Source organism: Hesperophylax consimilis, chromosome 12, assembly GCF_061612785.1.
Source record: "Hesperophylax consimilis isolate HC1 chromosome 12, BYU_Hcon_1.0, whole genome shotgun sequence".
Taxonomy (NCBI): Eukaryota; Metazoa; Arthropoda; class Insecta; order Trichoptera; family Limnephilidae; genus Hesperophylax; species Hesperophylax consimilis.
Genome location: NC_142847.1, coordinates 5,037,766 through 5,050,184, shown reverse-complemented (window position 1 = coordinate 5,050,184; position 12,419 = coordinate 5,037,766). Strand labels below are relative to the sequence as shown.

Sequence of the window (12,419 nt, the reverse complement as noted above, 5' to 3'; positions counted from 1 at the left end):
GGATAACTCATCAAAATGACAATTCAAAAAACTTTTAAAATGTGATATAAAATCATGAAAAGTGATGAAACAAAAATCTAGGTTAGGTTTATAGATTACCTTTTTTCATCACTTGTCAATACAATACTTTGTATCGCTTTTTAAAAGTGTGTTGTCATTGTGTTATCACGAAACCCTTGCTTACATCCGCAGTATATAGTTGTTGTCTAATGATGATGAAATAAATAAATAATAAAAACATGTATAAAAAAATCTTTATTACTTATATTGGTAATTATACAAAATGTTATCATTAATCTGCAATTGGTATTAATAATAATAATAATATGTAATGTATTTTAGGAGAGCAATTTATCATTATCATCTCCATTCGCACAGTTTTGTTCGGTTTATGGTTGTAGTAAACGTAAATACCCCTTGCAAGCTTTTGGTAGAGGACGGACCATCAAGATTGGAATACAACCATCTTTAGTAGTTTAAAATTAACATACACACATTTAAATAAATGTTACTCAACTTACACTGACGCAAAATACAACCATGAAAAAATCAACCCGTAAAAAAACAAAGTTTTTTTACTATTTACGAATATATTTTTTTTGGTTTGGAATTAGGTTACACAGACATTTATTTTGTATATTGACTGCTGTAATGTTATCCAATTTCAGAGATATGCGTATACGTGAAGACATATACACATACTGGTGTGCACGCATGATAGTCACCAAAAGTTGATAGTTTGCATTGCCATTGAAAACGAGTTTATCTACCGAGTTTCAGCTCGATCGGATGTCGGGAAGTGGTTTAATTTACACTTCCAAGATTTGTATCCATTGATCCACGAAAACAAAATCGAAATTCAAATATAGGTATTTAAAAAAATGCAAGTTCGACATGTTGATAATGGCATTATGCATGTCACCCTCTACCTAACCTACCCAACAGCATTCCTCTCCTTTTTGTATTACTTCTTCTGCTTTTATAAATCTGTTGGGTTGGGTTAGGTCAATACAGCCAAGCAAAAACTTGGGACTTTTTTTTCTATTGTATTTTGCATCTGTATAACAAGCAGGTACCGAATAAATAGTTGGAAGTACAATAGCACACAGTAAATTGATTCAACCATTTCACTATGAAATTGTAAATGAACAGAGAGAAGTTGATTTTATAAAATCATGAAGTAAACTTAAGTTAATAATATGTTGACGTAAAAAAGATTTGGTCTGTCTGTTATATTTCATATTAACGGTGTCTGGAAATTCATACTTCAAGCGCGAAACTTGTGAATGAATCTATATCACATTTTGAGTCGATTTTGCAGTGTAACTTTTTTGAATTGTGCTTACGTTTTCGAGTAAATGGAGTTGAAAGTTGAATTTTTTTAGGTCAAATTTGTAGGAAATCGGTCCGGATTTTCAAAACAAAGGAGAGTTAAAAAAAAAAAAGAAATCCTCAGATACTTGCACTACGAGTTTCCAGACACCGTGTAATTTGTTTGTTTATTATTTCATATCATAAAAGTATTGTAATTTGTATACTGAGTTCATAAAAACATTTTAAAGTAATAAAATATTTCATTTGGTTCGTAATTTTTTTTTTAACAATCTCTTTATTTACAAACCATGCATTCCCCTTCAAAATTCAACAAACATTTAATATGTAATATAATTTATAGATTTTTGGATTTATTACTAACAATAGATAATGCGCACTTGAGTGATTTTTCACAAAAACGACGCTATACAAATTATCCAATTATTATTATTATGTTTCGGTGTTCTAATAAAAAAAGATAAGGAATTCTAAAGAGATTTTTTTTTTGGATGAAATTAACAAAGCTCATTATTATTCGACTTATTTATCCCAATGAGTTTAATAAGAAAATTCCGACCACACACCATACACTTTAAAAATATTAATTCTGAAGAAAATTATGCTATATAAAATGATAATATAATGCTGCTGAAAGATTCGTCGTAACCTTTCACTCTTTCTCATAAATGACGCATTTAACAAAAGAGAGATAGCATGAGAGAGATGGTACAACCATAAATAAACCTTTCACTAGATCGATATCTTCGGGCTTTTTGTATGAAACAAATTGGTCCTAAAAAAACCATAGATATGCCAAAATATAGATAGAAAAATTATCATTTGGAGCCTACTTATTATACTATACACCAATGAAAAAAATGTGAAAGTTTATTCCATAAACTTTCAGAGTTTTTCATTGGTGGATAAAGTTGGGCAATTATACGACGTCACAATATTTTGGTTCCAATTTTCGATCGGAGTTATACCACCCCTTGGTACAACAGAGTACAGTGGCAAGGCCACTGAGAGCTCCAGACCAGGTCTACATGCTTTCCAATAATTCAATGGAAGTTATAAATAGAATACTGAACATTGATTATAGAACTAAGAATTTAAATATTTTTGTTGAGAGTTACCAGCTAAATAAAGATGAAGTCTAAGTAGCTACTTATTAAATGTGAAGGCAAGAACAATAAACATTGTCGTAACCCTATTACAAGTTTATTAAAAATAAATGCTTTTCAGAGTATAGCGTTCTTGCAATTGCATTTAGCTTTAAAGAATGCAAATGAATTTTTGATTATCATTTCACCCATTAGCCTAAATGCTTGTAATGAAAATGCTGTTAAACAAAGCTATGCATTAGACAGGGATAGAGTTAAGAAAAATAATTTAAAACTATATATAATGAAGGTTTTCTCTTAGCAAATAATGTACATATTTTCGATTAATTTGCTAAAAGCATTGATATAGAACAACCCAGATAGGGCTTTGAAAATTATTATCTTACTCCAGCCAGATATTAACTGTGTCTTGTGTTATTTTTTTTACCATAAAATAGATATTTTAAAACACAGCTCATTGCCTAAAATACATTGTGACTCGAAAATAGTTGGGTTGACTTAGAAATTCCAAACAGAAAAAGGTGTTCAAATTTCATTATGCCAGAGCGCACTGTTCAAGAGATTTTGCTGATATCTCTAGTTAATGATTTCACCTCAGGCAATCTATTCACCTGTCAGAAAGACGTGCCAATCTAGAAATCCTATGTCAATGGATTGCGAGTAGTAAGACAGCCCACAGATGAGAGACTTTAGTTGGTATTTCATCGCAGTCACCGTCTTTAAATTGAGTTTGCACACAAGAGATTTTAGTTGCGGCAACTATTTAATTGCATTCGCTATCTTCAAATTGTGTGCGCACACAACCGTCTTTGAAACTAAAATCTCATATATGCGGGCGCCATTATTAAACTAATAAAGCGAATAAACCAATAAGGACGGGTTGTTCCACAAGTTCTGTGAAGGTTCTATTCAAGTTCTGATATTATTTAATTATTGGCTAGTTGTTTTACAAAACTGAAATAATAACATAACTTAAATAGAGCCTTCACAGAATTTGAAAATCAACTTTGAAACTTGATGAATTGTTCAAATACTGTGAGACAACCCGTCCTAAACGTACACTGGGAAAATGAAATTTCATTTGTAAAAAATCGAATTTTAAAATTAATTAATCCTATTATCAAACATAAATTATTATTAAAAAATGTACAAAAAATAAATAAAATGCGTATGCTGTTGGGATCAAGGTCAATTCATCGATAACTTGATATGCCTATTCAAACTTCTGCAATTATTTTGGTAACATCCGCCTGTAAGATGCGCACAATGAAAATTAAGTAAAATAAGTATTTACCTTATAAAAACAACCACCAAAAAATATAATTAAAAGGCAAATATATTATATTTATGTACACATTTGAGTAAAATTAATATTTACAATATTTAATTACGAAAAAGAATACTTTAAACATCAATTTGTCAATTCACAATGAAATCAGATGCTCCGAAAATTTTTACAAAAAAAATAAGATATGGATTTAAATGATTTTGAACTAAAAATTAAGATGATTTTAATATTAAAAAAAAATAAATAGGTTAGAGAGAAAGAATGCATTGTTACATAATCTCTCGTAAGAAATAGGTAGAAAGGTTGAAGCACCATGTTTATCTGTCCTAACCAAAAATAATAATACATTGTTTTTTTTAAACCAAACCTATAGTTACAGACACAAACGTCTGTTGCCTGCAACACCTCGTGTCCAAGTGAAATTGTAATACATAGATATAAAGCCCATGGATAATGAAAGGGAAAATCAACCATCGTAGTATTAGCTCTAATACACGTCAAAGTAGATTTTCGCATTCACCAGCAAGTGACTTCAAACATTTCAAAGATATTTAATCTATAAAGGTTAGTATACTCACAAAAATATTTCCTTCAAACAATTATTTAAGCGTATTTTTCTTGATAATTACAAATTAAACCATTTTAGGACATATCTCACCGATTTGTATTTAAAATCACAAAAGTGTGTATATTTTTAACTAGATAATTAATCATTCCGAATGGAAATTTAGCAACGAGTTAAAGACAAACAGAGATTTAACATTTATACAAAACAGGTCGAAGCGTAATAAACTGGAAGGCATCAAAGCAAATTCATCGATAACTTTAAGACATTTATGTTTCGTGGAAGTTAAACTATTCAAGACGTATTATGTATAATTATCAACGTAATACGCCAACTAAGTAGTATGTGAAGGGCCGTGTAAACGTTCAAAGATATTTGTCAATTTTTACGTTTGCTCGTCACAGATTTGACAAACAAGGCCGAAGACGTTCGAACGAAGTTTGACAAACATCAGATTAACAGTTTTTGCAGGGGATTGTTGTATCCTGTCTGAAGTGTAGTGAAGAGTGAAGTATTTTGCATTTGTATGTTGTATGTAATTTTTTCACAAGCTCTTCACTGATGTTTGGACGGTGTATTTTTAATAAATTTGTAACTTTTTTCATAGCAGTGTTTTCTTTATTTTTATCCATATTATGTTCTTTAGATTTAAATAAAAAAGAAATTCTTTCTCGCTCAAATTAGACGATGTCGCAGTGCCCTCCACGGCGGTGTCAAAACACTTTTGTTTGACAAACATTCACGTAAACCTTCAAACATGGTCAAACTTGCCAACAATCAAAATTTCCGACAAACACATAGTTTGTTTGACACACACTTCAAACAAAGCCGCAGAAGTTCAAATAATTTGATCGTCTACAGGGCCCTTCAGACACATTGAAGATTTGAACTTCGTACTAAAAGAAATAATATTACTAGCCTATACAGACTCATATAAAAAATACATCAACGCCGCAATATGTTTTATGTTGGTTAGTTTTTGGATTCCGCTCTCTCATTCTTGAGTCAACGTTTCGGACAACCTAGCAATATCCATCATCAAGGTCGTTAAGTTGTGTTGAATTAGCCTTTCCGTTAACGAGACACATTTCAATCTTCGTTTCCTTTTAGTGGCATTCAATAAAAATTGACAAATCTGCCCTGATGATCGACAATGCGAAGAAGAGATAAAATGAAAAATAATCAACATAAGACTGTATTGGCCGTGGAAATCTTAAATAAATAAAATATTAACTTAAATACTTTTCAATTACGATGTCATGTTGTCGTAAGGCTCTCATTTACAAAACTGTGATACATATAACATTTCATAAAGTTGTAAACAGCAGATCACTTAGGCCCAGTTGTTTCACAGAAATTGAAATGGCCACTCAACGCCATTTTTATGACATTTGAAAGGTCCCCCTTAAACGCCGATTCTAGGTGCGTTTCAGCTTTGTATCAAATTGTAATAAGCTGACAAGCTTAACAACATGATAGCCGTACTCTTCAGCTGGTTAAATTTTGTTCAAAAGCTGAAACGGACTTAGAATCGGAATTTAACGGGAACCTTTAAACTTTCAAAAAAACCGTTAGATGACTTTGTCGCATGTGAATTTTTGCGAAACAACTGGGCATTATTAATATTTATGAAAATAGAATCGTTGAACAAGAAAATCTTTTATCTTTTTTCTTTATTGTAGGATTGCATGGGCATGCCGTGATATTTAAAAAAATCAGTATTCTAGAAAATAAGTTTTGTTTGGTATTTTTGGTTGACTTCTTCTAGGAGGTTTTTAAAAGAGACAAAAGTGATAATTTTTCCCACTTTTTTCTTTAGAAAAAAAATGCTAACCGCTTCATGCTTTTAAACGAGTCACGCTTGCGTGCTAAATGCGTTCCAATTTGTGCTAGCCCGAGTGACACTCGCCGGTTTCGACTTGCAGCGTTCTATTTTTAGCTAACACGAGTAACGCTCGTGAAAGTTAGCCATGTATTTTACTCAGTATGAATTTGCCTGCAGTTGAGATCGGTCGTGTTTTTGAGCTGCTTATTTCGTTCTTATTTATATTTAAATTGAAAAATGTATCAACTTTGAATAAAACATTTTTAAAAACCTGTTTTAAAAAAACTTTTTATTAAAAAAACCCTAGCATTAATTAAGTGGTTAAAATACCTGCCAAATATTTTCTTTTTAAAAATTACTTACTTACATAAAGTAAGTAATTTTGACTTACTTACTATTATAAGTAAGTCGAAATAGATGACTTACTATCATAAGTCATCTATTTTGACATCATCAAATGAGATGACTTATGGATAGTTCAAGATAATATCATAAGTCAGAAGAAATATCACAGCATGCTTGTGAGTTTGAAACAAAATTAATTATTTTGAATGAGGTACACGACAAAACAGACTTCCCGTTGTAAAATTTTCGCAAAACCGGAAAGCGGAAGACGATCCAGGAAGATTATCATCTTATTGTGTAAAAGATCAATGGCAAAATGTACATAAGTATTATGAATCTAAATTTGTCTCAAAAATATATACACATTTCGAGATTGTAGCATTACTAAAACAGCTTTACTGTGTGCCTCAAAATAGTTCTACAGAACTTAAAACCGAACACAAAACAAGTAGTAGGTACATACTTTTTATGGATACATAATATATTATTATAATGTCCAAAATTTATACAAACCATTTGCTGATGAAAGATTTTCATTAGTAGATTATTATTGCTGATTTTACAATCACAGTTTCAAGATAGCACCGATTCCATCGGAGCAGAAAACGGCACAACAAATGACACCAATCAATTGGCAATAAGTCACATCACACAAAGTGTCACTAGCCCTTTGAACACTGTCTTCGCCATCTTGCTTCATATTTTCAGTTTTCCTCTTCTTATTGTGCCTTTGCCTTTCGGAGTTTGATTTTAATACAATTGCTGGCAAGTTGTGAATCTACACCTCTTCCTGTATTGTGCCATTGTGAGTTTGCATTTCGAAATAATTTGCTTTTCATACATTTTTAAGGCATGAATTTGTATCCACCAAGAATCAACATGGATCTTTTCAAAGTCATGGCTCTCAATCCTCCTCAGAAAAGAGGAAGAAACGAAAGCTAGTAACTTTTATACGCTTCATCATACTTCATAGTAGGTATGATCACCCAAAGAGCAGTTTCTCTTGTGCCTTGAGATCAGGTCGCAATGGAAACAAGATATCCGCTTCCAGTTCAGGATAACGAAAACCCTCAGCCACGAGAATACAGAATGCCCATCAGAAGACCAACAGAGAAGAAAGAACAGCGGTGTCAGATCTAGCAATGGTCAATGCTTTCATATTGTTTCTCCTGTGCCTTGATATCAGACCGAAATAGAAACGAGATGAAATAGCCGAATCCAGTCCAAGAAGATGAAAACCCTTAGCCGTGAAGACAGGAGATGCCGGCAAGGTGTTCGATCTAGCAATGGTCAATGGCTTCTATGTAGCGCATGAGCCTATCCTAGGACTGCGGTTGCTGCTGGTCCCCGTTGGCCTGCTGGCTACGGTTCTGCTGCTGGGAGACCAGCTGCTGCAGCAGCATCTCCTCCATACCAGGCTTGATGGTGATCTGGTGGGCGGACCCGTTGTTGCTGTTGGCCATGGAGACTATGTGGTGCGGCACGCTGATCTGCACGGGGACGGGGATGTTGCTTGTGGGCACCTAGAGATTAAAAAAAATTAGAAGAAATTATAAATATGAAGGATACAATACAATTTATGAATCCTAATGTTGCAATTTTAATCTTATCAAATCTCAATGAACGTGTTTCGTTAGAGAAAAATGAATTGCTGAAGCATCAAATGATTATTTTATTCTGATCATAGACAAAAATTATGCAATTGTTGACATAATTGGTAAGCAATTATTTGCTTTGGTTTTTTAGAATTGTATTTAATTTGTTGTTCTGGGGATTTTTCTTCTTTTGTTTAGAATGATGGTGTATGTTTACAATTTGTACCATAATTGAACTGACTTTCATATTTATATTTCACACTTCTGTATCAATGTTGTAACTATTTTTTTTTTCACCACAACGCTCCTGCTGACAAACTAGTTGAAACAGATTAGCAATATTCACTTTTATTTTCCATACTAAACTATCACAATTTTGCTTGCTGTTAATAATATAATGTCAATTGGTCTAATTTTATACGATAAATAATAAGTAAAAAAAAAAAGTATAATTCCAACGTGAAATTGTAGCATGTTTGGAATAAGGAATTAGAGTCCATTAAAAAAAATAATTATAACCTTTTATCATGTAAGGAAGATCAGCGTACCTACACAAAACTGTTTGGTAACCTTTCCCTCTTATTTGCAAAGTACGCATGTAACAGAAAGAGATGCACAGAGAGGTGTTGGTATCATATTATACAAACTTAACACAAGTACATTCGTTCGACCAATCATGGAGCGTTTAATAATTTATTAACTCAAAGAATAGTAATATAAAAATGTATATTCAAACACACTGTGTTTTTTTAAAAATCTATATGCACATATTTTATAAAAGTCAAAATATGTTTCTTAATTAAACATAATCAACTCAAAGGCCAAGTGTTTTTCAGAAATTCACATGTGACAAAGTCATCAAATGGCGCTTTGTTTTTTTCACAGTTAAACGCCAATTCTGAGTATTTTTTCAGCTTTTGAACAAATTGTGATCACCAGAATTATTACCTTATTACTATTTGATAGAAAGCTAAAACACACCTAGAATCGGCTTTTAAAGGGGACTCTTCAAATGTCAAAAAAACAAAATAGCGCAGAATGGCCATTTCGTCTGACACGTTTTGTAAGCAATGCTCACAATATTTATTTAAAAAAGAAGTGAGCATTGCTTACGATACATGCATTTAAACAATAAAAGTGGTTAAAACTAAGGATGGATTGTTTTACAGAATTTTAATAATTCATAAAAATTATAAGTTCTGTGAAAGTCATACTTCAAGTTTTATTACTGTCCAAGTACTGTGAAACAATCGGCCCTTGACGAAATAATAACAGAACTTAAATTTTAGTCTTGAAATTTGATGAATTATTCAAATTCTAAGGACGGGTTGTTTCGCAGAATTTGAACAATTCTCAAAATCAAATTTCAAAGTTGATTTCAGTGAAGAATACCTTCAAGTTCTATTATTATATCATTATTGGCCAGGGGCTTCACAAAACTGAAATAATAACAGAGCTTTAATAGAACCTTCACAGAACTTGAAATCATTGTTGAAATTTGATGAATTGTTCAAATTCTGTGAAATGACTCATCCTAAGAAACAGCCTGTTCTAAGTGTTAATTAAAATGGTGCCACAAAATAAGTTTGCTGTGTTTGAAGTGAACATATTTTTCACCCAAATTCCTTATTTGAGTGCTGGAAGAACAAGACCAAAAATTGACAAATTGATTTCAAGATTAGTGTATAACATTTTTTATAAATAGTTGTTTAATGTGTGGTAACCGGATAAAGAACAACAGTGACAATACAGAACATGATAAAAAAAATAGGTCAGATTAGGTGTTTTTTTCCCTTCACTTCACTTTTCTCCTTTTCTTCAAAGTTCTGTTTTGTCATGGAACCATTTAAGTCACCTTAACATGTATAGTGATCTCCGACTCCAACATGCTGGGGTTGGGGGTGAGAGGGGGTGGGGGGGGTAGGCGCGCGCCGGGCGCCGCCGTACCCGGCACGTGCTGCTGCTGCTGCTGCTCCTCGCGTGCGCGGCGCGTGGCGTGCGAGCGCGCGTGTTTGCGCAGGTGGTCTTTGCGGTAGAATCCTGCATGAAATAATGGCATTGAATAAGTATTTTTTGTTTTAATGATGTTTTAAATAAATTACTAGTAAAGCGTTAAACCTATCTGTTTATCAAATAATGTTTTTTTTTTAAACTAACTCTAACCAACTTGCTGTTTCACAGGGGCAGGCAGGGAGGATGGACTGCCACACAACTGTCTTGGCCTTGCTTTATTTACATTCATACAATATTGCCGTGTTAAGTAAAAACACAGTGTCTTCTTTGAGAGTCTAAAGAAAAATGCTGTGTTTTTACTTACCATGGCAAAATACTCTAGTTATTTTGTACTCTTGACATGGCCTGACTTCTTCTTTTAAATACATCTATTTGAATTACACTTTCGTTTTTGTGACTGAATGAATGCAAACCTTGGATGTGGAAATTAACCCACTTCCCGGCATCAGATTGAGCTGAAACTCGGCAGATAAACTCGTTGTCGATGACAATGCATTGAATCAACTTTTAGTGGCAACATATATGACATTACAGCAGTTAACATACAACATGAATATCAGTCCTATCCAATCAGGATTTGGCGCGGTTTTTAGCGCAGTTGACTCCAGTCCCTGGGGAGGAAGGTTTAATCCTCAGTCAAACCATTTTATTTTTTTTAGTTTTAATCTGAGGAGAGCCGCAACAGAAAATCATCTGCATACACTCGATTGCTGGACGAAAATACGCAAGAGTAATGTCAAAACTACCTTGACGAGTTTTGCTCAAAAATCTGACTAAAATTTTTTTTTTTTTTTTTCTCCATTTTTTTCTGTTTACCAGATAATGTATCTTATTATTAAAATACATTTCATGTTTATACCGAAATGTGTTTCCCCAGAATAGCAAACTTTATTAAAAAAATTTAAAAACCCTCGAGAGTCTCCTGTCAGGGACAATAATTTTTTTTTTATAACAATATGTGGTTTTATTATTTCTACATAAACCTGAATATGTACGTGCTCTACACGAAAAACATTAATCATAAGTTATTTTCAAAGAAATAATGACCTTGTATACTACTTTCAAAACTCAAATATTTTCATTTTCGCGAAGTCATTTTACGAAACAAATTTTGACATTCGTAGACAATTTATTTCCTGAGCAGTCACAGAGGGCTACATTCATGCAATCAACAACAGAATCAACAGTGATATTAGCGAAAGCGATTCTGATTTTTTCCTGTGTACGAAAAGCATAAAGGTTAAAGTTACTTAGGAAAAAATTCGATAATGACACCAGCCAATAATTCTAATCTCGAATACCAATCAATTAGAGAGGGCACATGTGCGAGCGCAGAGCACAGTCTTAACAACTGGTTAAGTCAGGTAAGGCGGGATATTAATTATGTACCAATACAACCTGTATATAAGGGAATATACATACTATCCATTCCTGTTTCCATCCTTGTTCTCAACAGGAATGCTCGATTTCAATACATTAGAAGCCCGCAGAAAAATATTTTTAGGCAAACACTTTTTTAAGTTAATCTCTGGTACAATACACAATCTGCCTATGTTGAAAGAGGTTAACTTTTATGTCCCTGACAATTATACTCGAGGGAGATCCCATGCACTCTTATATGCTCCGAAAGCGAGGACTTCTGCATATCAGAACGCACCAATAAACAGAGCGACTCAACTGCTTAACGATTCTGCATTAGCCATCGACATTTTCAATGTCACCTACAGACAATTCAGTAACTATCTTAAAACACATGTCACAAAATAGTAAAACTGCCTGTGTAAACCTTTTAATTTGTAATCTTCTCCATAATATATTGGTGTATAACTGTTTTATGGAGAACATGAAAAAAAAAAAAAAATAAATAAACAAGTGTATAGCGTTTGGAGTGTGGCGCTCAGGGAATGGAAACAAGGCCTGCAATAGCCATTCCAAGCCAAGGTGTGAGCCACCACACTCAGACTGAATGACCTGGAAAAAAATGTCACAAACGATGCCTCCAGGAAACAGGGGCGCATCTACGTGAACTCTTCCGTCGTGGGGCCTTCAGAGAACCAAGGAGAAGTGGAGGGTAGAGATGAGGCCCTCTTCCCTCGTGGTGCTTTCAGGGAGCCAAGGGGGGTGGAGAGGAAAGATGAGACCTGGGAAGACACACTGTGGAACCAGAAGACAAAGCCTCATATACAATGACAATCCTGGTGAACTTTATAAAAGGGACCGGGTTACTGTTAAAGGAATACGGTTAAATAGGAGCTAGCACAATGGACCTATGACCTAAGTACTCGTGGGAACTATATGTATCGGCTCTATAATACAAATAAATACAAGTGTATGACAATCAGGTTATGAA

The 12,419-nt window shown here is 33.4% G+C and overlaps 1 protein-coding gene across 3 annotated transcripts in view; it reads right to left on the bottom strand.

Moving 5' to 3' along the window:
• Positions 1–237: 237 nt before the first annotated feature.
• LOC149419034 (uncharacterized) overlaps positions 238–12,419 on the bottom strand; it is a 31,663-nt gene continuing 19,481 nt past the window's right edge. For 2 of the 3 annotated variants that reach the window (XM_089638058.1, XM_089638059.1), the window contains exons 11-12: positions 9,912–10,096; positions 238–7,984 (exon numbers count right to left, since the gene is read on the bottom strand). In XM_089638058.1, the coding sequence (XP_089494184.1) occupies positions 7,784–7,984; positions 9,912–10,096 (386 nt within the window). In that variant the 3' untranslated portion in view covers positions 238–7,783. Of the gene's footprint in view, positions 7,985–8,604; positions 8,635–9,911; positions 10,097–12,419 lie in introns of all 3 variants that reach the window. The other variant, XM_089638060.1, reaches the window with a different exon arrangement.